Source organism: Microcebus murinus, chromosome 14 (assembly GCF_040939455.1).
Source record: "Microcebus murinus isolate Inina chromosome 14, M.murinus_Inina_mat1.0, whole genome shotgun sequence".
Classification (NCBI taxonomy): domain Eukaryota; kingdom Metazoa; phylum Chordata; class Mammalia; order Primates; family Cheirogaleidae; genus Microcebus; species Microcebus murinus.
Genome location: NC_134117.1, coordinates 37,939,685 through 37,959,706, shown reverse-complemented (window position 1 = coordinate 37,959,706; position 20,022 = coordinate 37,939,685). Strand labels below are relative to the sequence as shown.

The following is a 20,022-nucleotide window of genomic DNA, read 5'->3' as shown; positions in this document are numbered from 1 at the left end:
CTCATTTCACCCAATTAAGCCTCTTTTGGAATACTCTTTAAAAGTTTGTTCATCTTATCCTGCCTCTACTTCCTCCAGGGTTAAAACCCTTTAAAGCCTTTCTCTGGCTAAGAGGATAAAATCAAATTATCTCACTGGACCTAATAGGCTCTGTAAGATCCCACCTCTAGGCACATTCTGCACTCCAGCCAACATGTCTAGCAATTGCCTTTATTCATTCAAATGGTTCCTTCTAGTTTATAATTATTTTCCTCTGTATAGCCACTCATACTTACTTTGCAGAGCTAGGCTCATAATATTCCCTCAAAATCTTCCCATGGCCCCCAAGACTATGTTGGTTTCCCTGTTTTACGATCTTAGAGGCTCACACTTTACTTACTGGTTTGCATTATAATTCTAATTAATTAATTTTTATGTGTCTGGTTGATTAATATAAATCTCCCCTTTTGGAATATGAATTTCATGAGGGAAGGACTGTGACAATCTTTTTCCATGCTTCCCACTTCAGCTAGGGCATCCAATTTCCTAGGGAAAGAAGTTAACTTCATGGACACAATTCTTGGATTCCCAATCAAGGAGCTCGGGTAGTTTTATCCCCAAATATGGCATCTTGGTATGCTGATCATTTTAAAATAAAGGCCCTTGAAAGTCAATAGATGCTGAAAGAGGCTCTACTATCATATTCCACTATCTACCTTAAGACTGGACCTGCCAAAGAAAACACAATTGCATTCCATCTCTTCCCTGAAATCTAATTATCTGTCCCAGAAAAGAAGACTAAGGAACACAATGACACCTGAACAGACTTTTGCAGGTGGTAATGTCTGCCTCTCAGGCTCATCCAAATTCCACAGAGAATCATTTACAAGTTAGTTATGTCTTCAGGTCCATTCATTCTCCCTAATAATCATTTATTATTCCTCAAAAGAATTGCCTTACATTCTCCCTCTTTCAGTCTCCCATGAAGAAGGGTATAGAAAAGCATCTGTACCTCATTGAGTTATTGGGTAATTATTCTCCTGCTATTCCCCCATGCTTTATGCATATTATTAAAACTGTATGCCACTTTTACCTGTCAATCTGTCTATTGTCTATTCATTTCAACAGACTTAGACTTGAACCTTCGAAGGGAAAGTCTGAACTTCCCTATATCATCAATGTGCATTGTTTCTCCTTTCTCAAAACCATGGCTTCACGGGTTCAGAGAAAAATGATTAACAGTGATATTCCACATTCAGGCCTAAAATATTGTATGTAAATATATGCATATGCTAATGAAATATGTATCCAACTCCTAATTCCTGCTGTAAATTTTCTAATCTGATGGTTCAGAGTGGCAATAACTACAATTTTACTTTACACAAATTGAAATAAGATAAATATGCTACTTTCATTCTTGTAAGACAAAATAACATTATATTTACCACAACAAAAAGTTTGCCTCCCTCTGTAGGTAAATTGATTTTTAGATTTTTAGTTGTGTATAAATGTTGAATGTGCTAAACTGCTTTTTATTTGAAGCCAAATATGTACCTCAGCCCAGAGCTAAAAAAAAAAAAGACATGAAAGTTCTCTCTGCGGTTTATAACTCCTCATCACACATCTGTGAAAGAAGCCAGCAGAGAGAGCTGGGTCCCATCTCAAAAAGTTCAAAGGCTAAAAACAATTACCTCTTCAAGGACATCAGCAAGCTTGCTGAGGATCTCTTCAGGAAGGCTCTGGAATGTTGGAACGCTGAAAAACAAAGCAGAATGATGCTAAACCCATGAACAGCAACTACTTTCATAAAGAAAATGACAATGAAATTCAAAAACATGTCATAATAAAGAATCTACAGATGAAGATCAAAGCAATTATTTAAGCATGGTTTGATCTCCAATAGGGAAAAGACATATTACATGAAAAAGAGCTTGGAGATTGGACATAACCAAGTCCAAATCACAGTTATATTTACCTGCATGACTGTGGGTGCCTCATGCATAATGAGGAGAAAACCACTCTCTCCTTTATCATTCTACTGTCACCAGATTCCTCCCAGATCCCCCTCCCTTCCCAAGTCCCCCTCCATACACACGTCTATCTCCAGGCCAACTCCTATCCGTTCTTTAGGACACAGGTTGATTGATGATACATTCAGATCTGCAAGCATTCATTTCACAACTTTGGAAAGCTTCCCACTCTCTGCAACCCCTCTAGGTCAAGTTCTCCTATTACAAGCTGTTTAATCCCTTACTACAAGTGTAATTAGATAATTAATCAGATATTTGTTATTGCATATCTTCCCTGCTAGAATTAAAACTCCATAAAGATAAGAACTATGTCTGTCTGTATTTTCAATGATTTACAAATCACAAACTCAACAACACATGTTGAATCAAGTTACAAAAGCAAGAGTATGTGAATGCTTCATACAACAGTGATTAACACCAGACCAGACAAGATAGGGCAAGAGTTAGACTCGAAGTACTATGACACTAAAAGCATTAGTTCCTGTCTTCTCACCCTGTTCTCTTATTTTTTCCATGAAACAGCTAATAAAAATATTAAATTATGTTGAATACACAAATCAATAAAACTTCTTTTATGTGAAGTAATAATAACTTTAAATAAAAAACCCAAAACTAATCAACATATAATTCCTGAAACTCCACTGGAAAATCTAACTGGGATGAGAAACCAAATTTTCATTTAATTATATCTCAATGCTTGAATAGAGAAAAGACTATAAATGCATGCACATTTGCATGTACAATATTTGAGTTATAGCATAATTCTGACTTGATTAGAAGGATACAATGAAAGAAGCCATAGTATGTTGTTTTGATATAAGCATGAAAGTTTTGCTGTTAATTTGTCACTTTGATTTCCATAACTTAGGATAAAGCCTATTGATAAAATCCCAAGGTTTTATGTGGAGGTGTAACAATTCATCCAGGACCATCTGTTTCGCCAGATTTACTGCTGTGGTCTGAGCCATGAGAGTTTTAATTTCCAGAAGGCAGTCTATCTCAACAGCTGGATGGAACATATCACAGAAAAAGACAGAAGAAGTTAGAGGAAGCTGTTTTCATGAGTTATGCAGGTTGATTCATCCTCTTGAGAGAATAAAGGGGGGATAAAGAGGTATGCAAGTTGAAAAATCTAGCCCTTCCTTGTTCTTTTAATGAGTTCCTGTTCTTTACATTTTAGTTTCTTCTAAGATGAATAATTAGAGTGCTTCCATCCCATCGGTATTTGTGGAAAATAAAAACTACAACTGAGTTTTTCTCATTTTATTATAATTGTCTTTCTTCTTTAGACAGGCTTATTGGTTATGCTACACCTTTTATTTCAATTTATATGTCTATGTTAAGTCATACTACCAATATTTTCATTTTCATTTTCATGTGTTGTCATCCATGAGAAAAACTTTTAATGTTTTCTTGATCATATAGAACACTAAATAAAAATAAAACACTAAGTTTTAGGAGGGAATTTTTAATATATTATCTTTTACAATTTTAGATGTCTTTTTAAATGCCTCAAAACATTGAGCAGTATTTATTACTAACAAAAATTAAGGATAATTTTTAAGAAGAAACATTCTAAAAAATTACCAGTAACAACTGGTAAACAAATTCTGGACTTAATAAAACAGAAATCATTTAACAGAAAAATAAGTACCTACACACTTGTTATAAATTACTCTTGGAGCTATTTTTAATATCCTAAGATTTCTATTCTCCAAACACTAGATAAGTTTTGTCAAGTAATTAATTTGCTTTCTTTTTTTATTTGTTTATTTTTTAATTAATTTTTTTTTCGAGGCAGTCTCACTCTGTTACCCAGGCTAGAGTGCTGTAGTATCAGTCTAGCTCACAACAACCTCAGACTCCTAGTTCAAGCAATCCTTCTGCCTCAGCCTCCCAAGTAGCTGGGACTACAGGCATGCACCACCATGCCCGGCTAATTTTTTCTATATATTTTTAGTTGTCCAGCTAATTTCTTTCTATTTTTCAGTAGAGATGGGGGTCTTGCTCTTGCTCAGGCTAGTCTTGAACTCCTGACCTCGAAGGATCCTCCCGCCTAGAGCTCACAGAGTGCTAGGATTACAGACATGAGCCACCACACCCGGCCTGCTTTCTAAGAATTAACAGTCTACTAGTAGCTTGAACGTCAAGAACACAATTAATTCACTCATGTTCTGATGTGCACATATAGTAGTAACATTCATCATTGGGTGTTGAGCAGATGGGGGGGATGCAATGGGTATATTCACACCTAATGGATGTAGTGTACACCATCTGGGGGATGGACATGCTTGTAGCTCTGACTTGGGCAGGGCAAAGACAAATATATGTTAACCTAAACATTTGTACCCCTGCCATATTCTGAAATTTTTAAAAAAAGAACACAACAATTAAGGATATTCATAGTTTGAAATTCTACTCATAAAATATATTAGTTGAATTTTCCCCAATATACCAAAGGACATCAATTTATTTTTATTTTTTTTATTTTTTTTTTTTGAGACAGAGTCTCGCTTTGTTGCCTAGGCTAGAGTGAGTGCCGTGGCATCAGCCTAGCTCACAGCAACCTCAAACTCCTGGGCTCAAGCAATCCTCCTGCCTCAGCCTCCCAAGTGGCTGGGACTACAGGCATGCGTCACCATGCCCGGCTAATTTTTTCTATATATATTATTTGGCCAATTAATTTCTTTCTATTTATAGTAGAGACGGGGTCTCGCTCTTGCTCAGGCTGGTTTCGAACTCCTGACCTCGAGCAATCCGCCCACCTCGGCCTCCCAGAGAGCTAGGATTACAGGCGTGAGCCACCGCGCCCGGCCATCAATTTAGACTCTACTAATTTGGACATACAATAATTCAAAATAAAGTTGCCTATGATTTAGAAACTTAAGGCAAAGTAATTGCAAGGACAAACTTCCAGAGAAAATGTTTAAACACTAGAGAAGAATATTTTCAGTTATATAAAAAGTAACTTATTATAACAATTTACATACTAATTACAAGTAATTCGTACAGATGTATTAAATGTTTTGGTTCCCTAAGGACTTGCAATAGGCCTGCAGTTACAGAATGCACTTGAATGTAATATAATAGAGATGATTTAATGTGTGGTGCTTTTCTATTGGTTTTCTAATTGAATGAAGCAAGAACTTGGAATTTGTAATGACAATAATAGAAGATGAGATTTGAACCATTTCTATTTGCCAGGCACTAGGCTAAGGGTTTTATAGATCATATAAATTCCATTTTTATAACAACCTTATCAAATAGCCATTGTTATTTTCATCTATTTTACAGATAAGACAACTGGGACCTTGAGAGTTTGCCTGAGGTCACACCACTCAGCATTGGCAAAGGATGAAAATTCTTATCTGTAAGCTGACCACTTACTCATTGAGCTACACACTTTTCAGGGAAGGTATTAAAATATTCCTTTCAAAACAGTGCTTTATTCTTTTAGATGATAATTTAGAAAATAATCAATAATATTATTAATATTTGATTTAGTTCATTTATTTCCCAACTTTTTATTATAAAAAATGTTGCATAAATTGATAGCTTGAAAGAATAGTTTAAAGATTACTTTTTTCCCCTACACTTAGAATCACAACTCTTAATATGTGCCATTTTGTGCTTTATCTACTTTCAATTCATGTATACTTCTATGTGTGTGTGTGTAGAATAAGATAGATATTTTTGTATGAAAGTGAAAGCTTTGAGAGTAAATTGTAGATATATTTCACTAATACTTTAGCATATAAATCCTAAAAAATGAGAACATTTTCCTAAATAAATAATCTTAATTTCATTTTCATGTATAACAAAATTATAATTTCATAAATCACCTAATATTCATTCCATATTCAAATTTCATATTTAAATAATTCAGTTTGTTTCTTCTTTTCAAATCAAGATTCAGTCAAAACCCAAACATTGCTTTTGGTTATGCCTTCTTAGTCTCTTATTCTACAACAATCCTCCCACCTTTGTCCTATATGACTGACATTTTGAAGAGCCTGAGACGCTGTATTAATAAATGTCTTACAGCCGTAGGTTGTCTCAGTGATTTTATTTCTGATAATCTACTGTAAAAAAAACAATAATAGAGAGGGGAAAACCTAAGTACAAAGAATTTTATGACAGCCATGTATCAATAAAAAAAAAAATAGGGGTAAGCTCAGCATAATGGCTCATGACTATAATCCCAGCACTTTGGGAGGTCGAGGTTGGAGGACCACTTGATCAAAGGAGATTGAAACCAGCCTGGGCAACACAGCAAGATCCTGTCTCTACAAAAAATAATACAAATTAGCTGGGTATTGTGGCACACACTTGACTTAAGTGGAAGGCTGAGGCAAAAGGATCAATTAAGCCTAGGAGTTAGAGGTTATAGTAAGCTATGATCAGACTAGTATACTTCATCCTGGGCAATAGAGTGAGATTCTGTCTCTAAAACAAAAAATAAAGAAAATTGAGAGCACACGTAGCATAACATACATACAGCAGAGTTTTCAAAGTGTGGTGTGGAAGCCCAGAGATTTCTGAGACCCTTTCATGGGGTCTTCAAGGTTAAAACTATTTCCATAAGTTGTAATTTGCCCTTTTCACTCTTATTCTTTCACATGTATCAGTAGAATTCTCCAGAGGCTACTTGACATGAGATGATATCATCACTTTGATGACTAATGGAATATATGCTTATAGGTTATGTTTTCTAAATTTTTTTTAAAGTAGTAGGTTTATGACATAATGTACTGTTTACAGAAGTTTAGAATGCTTTCAATATGTCTACCATACTCTTACTAGTTATTTTTCATTATATTTGTTATAATTTCTGTAACATTACTATCCAATAAATCATTCTTTAAAAATCCTGTCATTTTCCTTGTGCCTAAGTGGAAAAAGAAGAAGTAAATACATTTGGGTATCTTGTTTTGCAATAACAGTCTTATATTTTTTAAAAGACATTCCTAACTTTTTGAGTTTTATCTAAAATTTATAATTTTATAGTACTAATTAATATTAAGAATTTAATAAAATAAAATTTATTATTATATTTTTCTTATTTTTAAGAATTGATTATTTTCTTTGAAAGTGTAATTAGAAAACTTATATTCTCAAGCCACAGCTGCCAATTTCTAAGTCTAGAGATAATTAGAAGATATAAAAATGTATCAAAATATCATATGTACCCCATAAATATGTACAATAATTATGTATCAATAAACTTTTAAAAATGATACATTAGAGAGTTTTCTGAAAGAAAAACATATGATAAAAATCTATCTTTCTCTCAGAGAAAGATAATAGATGATATATATTTTATATATATTTCATAGATGATAATAATTTATCTTATTATTTTATACAACAATATTATTGAAAAGTATCATCATGCCAGTTAAATTATGATGCCATTTTAAGACAAATCGCACACATGTTAAAGGAAAGGAAACTGAGTTTTTAAAATTCAGACACGATGAATTTTTTAAAAGCCAAAAATTGGTACAGATTTTCTAACTCAAATGAAAAAGTCAGTGAAGCATCTGACAGGTCAGTTACCATATCATATTGACTGGAGAAGCCCACATAATAGCTGAGACCAATGAAGCCTTGTAGAATTGACTTTGCTGAATGTCAGCTAAATGCAAAATCAGTAAAAGAAATTATTGCACTGCCTCTTTCTAATGACATAGTACCTTGCTGAATTAAAGATTTAGCTGCAAAGTAAAGACTGAATTAAGATCTTGTCTGCAGAATTGGACTTTTGCTGTACAAGTGAATAAAGCTACAGACATGGCTGGACTTGCTGTTTTGCCTGCATTTATCTGGTACCAGAACCAATTAATCATCAAAGAAATCATTATTTACATGAATATGTGGTAACAAGACAAGTAGTAATTGTGATATTCAGTGTTGAATAAATTTGTTAAAAATAGACTTGAGTAACTTTTAGAATTTTAAGGTTTATCTTGGAACAATTGTGTTGACATTTGCATCAATGGTGCAAAAGCAATTGTGGCTCCTCAGTACAAATCAAGGCAGTAACACCAAACTATGATAATTGTTGTCATATTCTTAATCACTACACATTCACAGTAAATTAGTTAATTAACTAATTTATTAAATTAAATTAAAAACATGCCAGTTTCATTTTAAAATGTGAAAGGTTTTTGCTGAAATAGTAAATGAGTTTGCTGAAATAGTAAAAGTTATTAATTTTATTAAATTTCAAATCTTAAATATACATATTTTTAATATTATGTGTGAGAAATTGCAATTATACATGACGCACTTCTGCACATTGATGTATGATAGTTGTCTCAAGAAAAATCACTTGAATGGCTGTTGCAGTTGTAAGCTGAATTAGTCACATTTTTCAGAGAACATCATTTTTCTACTGGAAAATGACCAAGAAAACTGATTATTCAGACTTGGGTAGTTGGCAGACAGTTTCTCCAAATTACCAAGGTAAGCCTGTCACTTCAAAGGAAATAATGGTGTTTGTTGCCAATGATAAAATTCAAACTTTCAAATGAAAATTAAAACTTCTGAATATTTTGATCTGCTACTGTGAGCATAAGAGCTTTCCAATACTTGAACACCTTTTCCTGATGAGATCAGTAGTGATATAGTGACATTAAAAAGTATGTTTTTTTTAATATTGGAAATTTCACATAACTCAGTGAACCAATATTTTCCAAATGACCAAAACATGATGTTACAAGATCACAGATAGGTGAAAGATCCATTCAAATTACAAGATGGATCAATGAATTTTAATGTAATAGAGTATGAAAAGTTCATTGCTGGTTTCAGATTCCACATTGCAACTAACCCTTAAGAGACTGCACTTGTTGGATGTTGGTGAAGTATCAAATCAGAATGAAGAATGTCCACAGTTATTTCAAAAGGCCATTAGCCTACTCCTCCCTTTTCTACTACATATCTCTGTGACATTGTATTTTCTTTATATAGTTCAACCAAAACAACATAAATTCAACAGATTGAATGCAGAATAAGATATGAGAATCCAAAATTTTATCAGACTAGATATTGAGAGATTTTTAAAAATTGTAACTCAAACTTTTCTTAATTTTTTTGGTTTTGTAAAATACAGTTATTTTCATAAAAATAGACTTTATGCTAACATGTAATATGCTTGTTATGAAGTTTTCAAATGAACTATTAAATAAATATTTTAAAAGTTTTCTCATTTTGAATTCTGCTTATGGCAGTGGTCCCAAACCTTTTTGACACCAGGGAACGTATGCTTGTATGTTCCACGGACTGGGTTTCAGGATGATTCAAGCACGTTTTATTTATTGTGCAGTCAGACCTCTCTTCTAATGATAATCTGTATTTGTAGCCACTACCCAGCACTAGCATCACCACCCCAGCTCCACCTCAGATCATCAGGCATTAGATTCTCATAAGGAGCGCGCAACCTAGATCCCTCGCATGCGAAGTTTACAGTAGGGTTTGCACTCTTATGAGAATCTAATGCCACTGCTGATCTGACAGGAGGCGGAGCTTATGTGGAGATGAGAGAGATGGGGAGCAGCTGTAAATACAGATGCATTTACAGATGTAAATACTCAGTCACTCACCTGCTGCTCGCCTCCTGCTTTGCTGCCCAGTTCCTAGCAGGCCATGGACCAGTACTGGTCAGTGGCCCGGGGGGTTAGGGACCACAGTCTTACAGTGAATATCAATAGGTATAACCTATGTATGTTGAGACTCACTGACATATGGTGATTAAAATTGATGTATTGGTGAAAAATATGTGAAACACTGAATAACTTATAAAACACTGAAAACTTTATAATAGTAACTTTATAATATATAATTTTATAATATATAATTTGTAAAACACTGAAAACTTATAATAGAAGAAAAATACAGTAAAAAGTATGTATGCAATAGAATAATTACATTTTACTAAAACTCCTTACAAAATTATGGTTACAAGTAGATAAAATGTATCTGAATGGGCTCATTTTAAAAAAATTCTTGGCCGGGCGCGGTGGCTCACGCCTATAATCCTAGCACTCTGGGAGGCCGAGGTGGACGGATTGCTCGAGGTTGGGAGTTCGAAACCATCCTGAGCGAGACCCCGTCTCTACTAAAAATAGAAAGAAATTAATTGACCAACTAAAAAATATATATATACAAAAAATTAGCCGGGCATGGTGGTGCATGCCTGTAGTCCCAGCTACTTGGGAGGCTGAGGCAGGAGGATCGCTTGAGCCCCGGAGATTGAGGTTGCTATGAGCCAGGCTGACTCCACGGCACTCACTCTAGCCAGGGCAACAAAAGTGAGACTCTGTCTCAAAAAAAAAAAAAAAAAAATTCTTTAATGTTGGGAAAAATGTTGTTTAATTATTTATTTGTTTATTCACCAAAAGTTATTGAGTGCCTACCAGGAGCTGAAAATTGTTTTAAGTGTTTGGGACTCATCAGCAAACAAAAGGAAAGATTGCTGCTTATTCAGCAAGGAAACAGCAAATATGGAATAAAAATTAAAAATGTACATTAAATTAATAATAAAAATGCATACTAATGCATAATATAGTACATTAGATAGGAGGTACAGAATTTTACATGATTCAAAAGTAGAAGAGGGTAGCAATGATTACATTGGGAGGAGGAGGAAACTGAAACATTAAACAGGGTGACCAAGATATCCTCACTGAGAAGAGAAGATTTTAGCAGATATCTGAGATAGGTGAGCGAGACAGCTAACTGGAAATCTGGGGAAAAGCATCCAGGCAGAGGCAACAGAGTGAGCAAAGGGTTTTAAGTGCCTGGTGCATTCAGGAACAGCAAAAGGGGTCAGGGTGCCTAGACCAGGGGGAAAGTGGAAGAGTAATGGACATCAAGAGATTAAGTGTGGGGGCAGATCACAAAGGGGTTTGTAGACCATTGTAAGGACTTGGGTTTAATCTACGTGAAATGTGGAACTATTGCAGAGTTTCAAGCCCAGATGTGACTTAATCTTACTAACATCTGAAAAAGATCTCTCTGCCAGCTCTAAGAAGAATAAACTATAAAGGGGCAAGAGTAGAAGCTGGTAGACCAGGCAGGAGTCTACTGCATGACAGATGATGGAGGTTTGGACAGGGTGGAAGCAATGGAAATGGTGAGGAGCAGTTGGGCTCTGTTATATTTTTAAAATATCATGATGATCTGATAAGTCGACTGGATGTGGGATGAGAAAGAAGAGAGTGTAACTCGCCCCAAGAACAAATTTCAATGACTCTTCAATGTTTTTTTATAATCCTCTCCCTTAACTAACTACTTGACCTCTTGCGTTATTTCCACAAAATGGTAGATTTTCTGCAAGACAAAGGAGCTGAGATTCTGAAGGCCCTGGGGCTGACTTCCTGATGCCAAGATTCACTATTCTATAGGACCAGTCCCCAATACTTATAGCCCCCTTTAGTTACACCAGAACCTGCCCCAAGGCATGTGGCCCCTCCTTTAAAAACCCATGATCTCTGTTAGTCTGAGCTTCCCCTGTTCTTGGACAAGAATCTGTCATTGAGTAAGCACAATAATGGAGCATTACAAAAAAAAGAAAAAATGAAAGCTGTCATATTAAAAAATTCCTTTCTTCCTCAGCAATCCTCATTGTCTCAATAAGCGACTGACCTAGGCTGAAACCCGTTGCAGTTTCAACAATAAGAGGAGGCAAGGTTGGCTGCTTGTGGTGGAAAAAACATATAAAAAGAGCTTATTTTTTTTGATACTTAACAAGCAAGTTTTTTTAACATACTCAGTAGTAAACAGTTTGATTTTATTAAAAGGTTGTAATTTTTAAATATAATAAAAGAGTATCTGATATAGCCCCATGTCTATAAGACAAAACATCTGAACAAACAAAGTCTGGAAATAGTTCTTTACCTACAACAAAGCTTACAGAGTTATATTAATCATATTTGGGTAGCATTTGGAGAACAGTAGCCTTTTGATTCTGTCATAAGTAAGCAGCTCTGTATTAAATTTAATACCACACATTATTGACAGGTATTGCTTATGACTGTGCCAGTGACTTCCTACAGAATGAAAACAGAAATCTCTGACTTACCAAAGAAATCAATTTGTACTGATGAAGGATTAAAGTAAGAGTCCTTAACCTTATAGCTTTCTAATTATCTTCCTTTGTAAACTCATCAAAAATGTTCTGCACCAGACATATTCTTCTCCCTTAATTGGATGGGTTGGCATTGATCCCAGTTATAGCCTGTTATGCAATAGTCTTATAACTGGTCTTACTTCCCTGAGTCTCTTGTCCCACATCTCAGTCCAATCTACTTTACACATCATTGCTAGATCTATTTACTATTAGCACTGTTTAGTTATTTATCATACAATGGCCTCAACCCTTTAATAGCTGTCTATTATCTATCAAGATTTAGGGAATTAGGCCAGGCATGGTGGCTCACGCCTGTAATCCTAGCACTCTGGGAGGCCGATGCAGGCGATCGTTCAAGGTCAAGAGTTCGAAACCAGCCTGAGCAAGAGCGAGACCCCATCTCTACTAAAAAAAATACAAAGAAATTAATTGGCCAACTAAAAATATATAGAAAAAAATTATCCAGGCATGGTGGCACATGCCTTTAGTCCCAGCTACTCGGGAGGCTGAGGCAGAAGGATTGCTTGAGCCCAGGAGTTTGAGGTTGTTGTGAGCTAGGCTGATGCCATGGCACTCTAGCCCAGGCAACAGAGACTCTGTCTCAAAAAAAAAAAAAAAAAAAAAAAAAAAAGATTAAGGTAATTAAATATTTTGGCATAAAAATAATAGAGCAAACCACTCTAGAGATACAAAGTATATTGTACTTTTTTCATCCATGAGATAAACTTTAAATTTCTTTATACTAGAGAATTGCATAGTGGGTAAGCATATGGACATTAGAATCAAAGGGAATCAGGCTGAATTAGGCTCTGCTACCAAGCTTTTGGCAAGTTACTTAACCTGTCCAGGTCTCAGACCTCTTACTCTACAAAAAAAGAGGATGATGCCACCTTCCACATAGGGCTGTGATGAACAAAACAGAAATAGTAGGTATAAAGCGTGAAGAAGGTGCCTGGCACATAGTAAATGCTCAATAAACTTCAGCGGCCACCACAACTACAGTAGAGTATATGTAAATTGTTCTTAATTGTATTATTGATTATAATGTTCAGGAATCAAAGCAAATTTCTACTGTGTTAGATATGACTCTCAGTCTAGACTCAAGAATGCTAGAAATATCCATTCCTTCATTTTTGAAAAAATGAAATTATATGTATTTGATTTGGAGTTATCAACCTTTCTTTTTTAGTGAAAAATGAATCATATTTATTGTTTAGCTCTTCCCCAAGGTTGGACCTGAATCTAGAAAGCATATCATGCCCAAAAGGTGGAACATAAAATCTCTATTCTCCCTGCTATCAAGGTCACAAAGGACTGTTGATGCCCAATGGCTCTGTGCTTTTAGGTACACAGAGGAGGAGAACTTTCAGTCAAGCTGGGAACCCTGGTGCTTCAGGTCAGCCTCTGTAGGCAATTTCATGCAGAGAAACCTGATGTTGGGGAATGTCTCCAAGATCCTTCTCTTTCGCCCTTTGACTCCAGACACTCTTAATAATTTCTTCCAATGAATTTAGGTTTTTAAAATGGATACGAAGAGTCTTATCTTCTAGAAGCTTCTAGTAGTGACCAAAAATTTTTAGACCTAGAAATGGAAAAAGCCTATCAACCTGCTTGAAAAAGGAAAAGATAACAATATAGGAAACACATTTGAATAAACTGTCCTTGAAACCATCTTCACAGAGTTAACAAGAATTCTGGCTAGAAATATAGTTATAATTAATCAGGCTGCACTTTGGCCCACTTCCTGATAACCAAAAGTCACTGAGTACTGACCATTTGCATTCCCATTGTTTCTATAGATAAGACTTCTGACATTAGAATCATAAGGATTCTATCTAAGAATTAGTTTGCATCCCCTCATTGTTTTTATAGATAGGATCTCTGACTTTACAACGGTTTTTGTTTAAGAATTGCTTAAGATGTTTTCCAGATCCTGAATTCAGCATGAGATTTCAGTGTTTTTTTCACGTTCCAGTCCCATAACTTCACCCTGCACTCTTAGAACACCCAACAATCTCCACACTTAGCCCAGTTCAAAATCTCTAAAATCCCTAGCACTAAAGTCATGGGGAGGTAGATTTGAGGTTTCCTCCTGTCTCCTCATTCAGGAGCCCTATGATTATACCTCTTTCTCTGTTGCAACCTGCGTCTCAGCCTATTGACTTGCCACATGCATGGGCAATCAATCTATTATGTTTATATCCTCCAGATCCATCTCTAACATTTTCAGGACCCTGGTTCCCAGTGCAAGCAAGCTTCATCTACCACAGCTAGCTCCCTCCAAACACACAGACATAGCAGCCTTTTGGCCAACACTCGGACATAGGGGTGGGCAAAATGATAGAGCAGGAAGAAGAAACCTGGGAAACAGACCTGTGCCAATCCTGGAAGTGAGCTCAGGGCCATTTGGGCAAGAAATTACAGGGTCCTCATTTTTGGCCTATGAAGGGTGGGCAAGCAAAGCACATCTTCTTGGTTCCTCACCAAGAAGAGGAGCACATTCAAAAGAGACTGAAATGTCTAGGGACATGTGGATCTGAAGATGATACTGTTGTCATTTCCTGCTTATCCATTTCTCTCCCATCCTTACTGAATGCTGTAGCCAAACACTGCCCCTCCCTACCTAAGCCCTAAGCTTTATGCCTTTCCTCCTGTAAACTCAAGTACATTCTCACAAACCTCTTCATTCATTCCATGAGTCTCAGTTCAAATGATTAATTTAGTGATGGCAGAAAATTTAATAATTTTTAAATGATTTAAAAGAAATATATGAAATCTCTTCATTATCCCTGTGATTTTCCTTCAAACAACAGTTACATTCTCACAATTAAGTATCTTCCCTACCATCATAAATATAGGTAGCACGTATAACAGATAGGCAAGTCATGTTAGCTCACTGAAACTCTGTGTTTTCATATCTAATCTAGAAATATTAGAGATAATAGGTCTGGCCTAAGCAATCCCAGACAGCTACCATGAAATAACATGAGAGAGTGTATGTGAAATTGCTTTCAAATTAAAGCACCATTCAAATATCAGTGATCATGCTATTTATAAAAGTGACACAAATCCTAAAACTGTTGTCTTAAAATCATCTTTTAAAACCATGCTATATCCAACTACAAACTTTCAGATTTCATTTTAATGTAATTCAACTCTGTAGATTCTTATACCATATCCTTGGTCAAAATGCCCTAGGCCAGTTGTTTCTAAAATTCAAAGTCATCAGAGGGTATGATCCGAAATGTCGTGGGATGGGTTTCAAGAAATCAATGCAATTTTTAAATTGTGGTAAAATATACATAACATAAAATGTATTCTCTTAACCATTTTATATATATATATATATATATATATATATATATATATATATATATATATTTTTTTTTTTTTTAATAGAGATGAGGTCTCACTATATTATCCAGGCTGGTCACAAATTCCTGGTCTCAAGTGGTCCTCCTGCCTTGGCCTCTTAAAGTGCTGAGATTACAGGCATGAGACACCATGCCTGGCCATAACCATTTTAAAGTGTACAGTTCAGTGGCATTTAGTGTATTCATACTGTTGTGTAACCATCACCACTATCCATCTCCAGAGCTTTTTCACCATCTCCAGCTGAAACTTGGTACCCATTGAATAATTCCCCATTACCCTGTCTCCTCAAGCCCTGGCAACCACTATTCTACTTTCTGTTTCTATGAATCTGACTGTGCTAGGTACCTCTTAGAAATAGAATCATAAAGTGTCTGTATTATTTCATTATTTCATTTTGTATAACGTCTGCAAGATTCAACATCCATGTTGTTCAATGTATGTTTTAACATATACCCAGATGATTTTAATGTGCAGTGAGGTTGACAGCCTTACTAGTCAGTTATTTTCATTTGGTATATGATAATTAAAATAATCATTAAAATGCACAAACCTAGTCCAGCTTACTTTCAGAAGTACAGCCAAGTTTTTCAGCCTACATTATGTCTTATTAGTCTTTGAGTTCCCACATTTGGAGAAACTTCTTCCAGACTCATCTCAAGAACACCTTCTGGGAAATAATCCCTGACAATTTTTCTGCTAATTTAATTTTTATTTATTTATTTTTTATTTTTTTTTAATTTTTTTTTAAGTATTTAAATGTGAGTTAATAATTTTTATTTTTTTAAGAATTTTTATCTGAGTCTGCTAGCTAGGGAAGACAACTTTCTCTCTACATCTAAGTAGGCATCTTGTCTGAATAGCACCTACACTTGTATCATAACTATCTGTTGGTATATTTGTCTCCTCCTACTAATATATAAATTCATCGAAAGCCCTCTTTATAGTAAATAATAGCAGGAACCTTAGAATCAGAAAAAAAAATGGTTTTGAATCCCAGCACTTCTACTTCTTAGCTGTATAACTACAGGCAAGTTTTATTTAAAGCCAAGAAACTTCCTTAGTTGGTAAGTTAAAACAACAAAACTTAGCTCATGGAGCTGTTGTGATTATTAATAAATACGAAGTACTTACCAAAGAGGCTGCCAAGAGGTAAGTACTCAATTAAAAGGACATATAATTTAGCTTATGTAATTCTACATTTAACATAGAACATGCTATGTAGTAGGAATTTAAAACATGCACATTGAAGGAATATATGCAATAAAGCCAAATGCAATGAAGTAGTGTGTCTCTGACCCAGGCTCATTACCTAGGGTGGTACAATTTGCGCACTGTACACAGGCGTCTGCGTGGGGGCTGAATAGGAGCTGAGACTCAGCCCATCCACTCTCTGGATACCGCTCATTTTGCCCTGACAGAGGCTGCATCAGCCCAGAGGAAGAAGAACTTCTTATGTTTCAAAAGAGGTGCCATGTTTATAGTTTCTCTGGTCTATGTAAAGGATCTTCTGCTTGTCATCTTTTAGGAACCACAGGAATATTTCCTTAAGGCTATTTACTCAAGAAGAATTCAGAAAAGAAATTTATTTACCGACAGAGACTTCTTGTCAAACAACTCTTAGAATAGCCTTTTAAAAAACCCACTGAAGGGCTACTTTCAAAATCAGAACTCAGGTTATTCTGGTGCTCCTGTCAAAATGAACATCAGGGAACAAGGCACTAATCACACACTTTACTAAATTGACTCTGAAATGCTTAATAGCATCTAACACTGTAGCTTATTCAAAATATCACACTGTCCCTGATCTTTGCTCTGCGCATTGTGCAATAGTTTTTGCCTCAAAAATAAAATTTCATGGGTTTTTATAGAATTAAACAAATCACATCTGATAGTTAAAACTGAAAAAGGAACAAATGGCCTTTTAAATATTTAATGGCTTCACCAATGATAATCTGCCTATACGGTTTTGTCCTAATTTTTTTATCTAATCACTTGAACCTTGGGAAGTGATCCTCTACCCCGCTGGCTAAGTCTTGTTATACAGCAGTGTTTCTATTGGCATTTGGGACAGCATATGTCTTTGTGCAGGGCTGTCCTATGTGCTACAGGATGTTTAGCATCTCTTATTTATACCCATGAAATGCCAGTAGCATTTCTGGCCCTTGTGACAAGTAAATATCCTTTGGAGAGTGATATTGTCCAAAGTTTAGAATTCTCACTCTATAATTTCATAATTTTCCCAATTCATCAAGTGAGTTTTCTATTTGTTCTGCTTGAAACCTCAAAACCCCTGGTGATTTTGTGTTGCTCAAACTCCCATCTCCACGTGGCCGAATACCTGTTGCCCAGTAGTTTCTATGCTGAAAAGCCATCTGTTTAAAGTGCTCCTGGAACCTAGCCACCTACACGTGAACAGATAAATGAATCTAAGACTCTTCATCCAGTTTATGGCTGTTTCCAAAACCATGGTGTTCAAAACACAATGTCTGGAATACATTTATAGGTATTCCACACCAAAAGAAGGGTTTAGTGAATAAATATGGAAATTCTGAGTTATAGAAACTTGGAAATCTTCTTTACCATAGGACTTACTAGAGCCTTTATTTTGCTAAAATATACTAAGAATGCTAACTGGAGAGGGAAAAGAATATTTTCCAAATTTACTCAACCAGGTAAATCCTTTATTCAGTAATATCTATTAGTTTATTGAGGAATTCCATGCTACACAGTTTGGAAACATTGGCTTGTATTAAGGTGCCAAGTTTACCCTACCCTCTGTTCTTAACATGGAATAGATTTTCACATGGCCTCTTTGTGAATTACTCCATATTTGTAGGATAAAATCCAGCCATAATCTTTTCTGAGTTTTGCTTGATAAAATCCCTAATCTCTCGCCTCCCCTTCTCCCTGCACACTCTAGATTCTGCACAGACAGATCAATTATACAAAGTCTAGTTGCCCTTTGTGCTCTTGAGGTACCCTGTGTCTACCTCTGTCATATCAATTATTGTATTGTGATTGTCAGTTTATTTATCTATTTCACACTTGATCAGCAAACTATGGCCCACTAGTCCACTGCGTACATGTGTAAATCAAATTTTATTGGAATACAGTCATGCTCACTGGTGTAAGTATTATCTATGGCTGCATTTACAATACAGTGGCAGAGCTGAGTAGTTGCAACACAGACAACATGCCTTGTAAGCCTAAAATATTTACTATTTGGTTCTGTAGGGAAATATTTACCAACCCCTGCCCTAATCGATTATCATCTTAAAGATATGTTCAGTGTCCAATTCCTTCAGCCTAATGCCTAGCAAATGATAAAATACTGAAAATTTATAAAATTTTAACCTTTCAGAATCAATCTAAGAATGTATAACTTTGAGGTGAATGGAATATTCAACTCAGGTCATATAGTCAAAGATCTCATTCAATATGAGAATAGTTTCTTTCCATGTCAACTTGGAAATATGGATCCAAACAAAGTTAACTCTTATTAAATAAAAACCTTTGCATAGAAGTATAAAATTTAAAGATAGCACAGAATTTGAAGGTCACTCTATAGAGAATCTTTTGTATATTAATTCTTAGTACGAGTGCTTCTCCAATATCATTTTGAATCTTTCAAATACGAAACTTGGATGTGAAGACTATCTGGCTCCAACATCTATCATTCCATTGACTGTCAGGGTTAATTTGGCTGATTTGTCTGCATAGGCAGGTGTCCCCTTTGTCTCTCACTGCTCTATGTGTGTCCCTCCAGAAGCTGTGTGCTTGGTCAAAGGGGACGACCTTCCCTGATAGAGAAGGACCATTCTTCAGACGAGGGTATATGAGTAACTGCACTCCCCTGCTAGAACCTCTCAACAAGCTTTCAAAGATGGAACTCTGCTTTTTTACCTTCTACCAAAAAAGATTTAATATAATTTATACAATGATCTATGTTCCTTCCATTATCATGTATATTAATTTTCAGTCAACCTTAACAATATAGCTTAGTCATAGAGTGATGCATAGTTCCTCAATTTTGTATATGGCTAATTGAATGAATACTATGTAGGAGACTTTAGTAAGGCAGGCAACAGACTATATAACAATTGACAACAGACTATATAACAATGACAATTTATCCTAAGAGATCTGTAAGTGATGATCAATTATTTAGCATCTTTCAGGTTCACATTTGGATTTCAGGAGAGAAATGTCATAATCCAAAGGAGTGACTTGAATAGAAATTATAGGAATTAGGACAGATTAATATGAAGGTAAGAATGGATGCTGAGTGGTGGGCCCTATGAATCTCTCATTAAGCACATAAAGAAAATCAATTATATGGGGAAAAAATAAGGTCACTCTCTGCTGTTTTAGAATGACAATTAAAGTACCATTATATTTTATCATCTTAAAGCATTTAATAATTTTAGCTCAGCCTTCACTTATTTCTGCTATCATTAAAATTTAAGTTTTTTATTTTAACTAGTAATATTAACAAATGTCAGA

General features: G+C 35.3%; 1 protein-coding gene across 2 annotated transcripts in view; it reads right to left on the bottom strand.

Moving 5' to 3' along the window:
• Positions 1–20,022, bottom strand: part of PRKG1 (protein kinase cGMP-dependent 1) — a 1,210,052-nt gene that overhangs the window by 350,438 nt on the left and 839,592 nt on the right. For both annotated transcript variants that reach the window (XM_012762921.3, XM_012762920.2), the window contains exon 5: positions 1,671–1,734. In XM_012762921.3, coding sequence (XP_012618375.1) covers positions 1,671–1,734 — 64 coding nt within the window. The remainder of the gene's footprint in view (positions 1–1,670; positions 1,735–20,022) is intronic.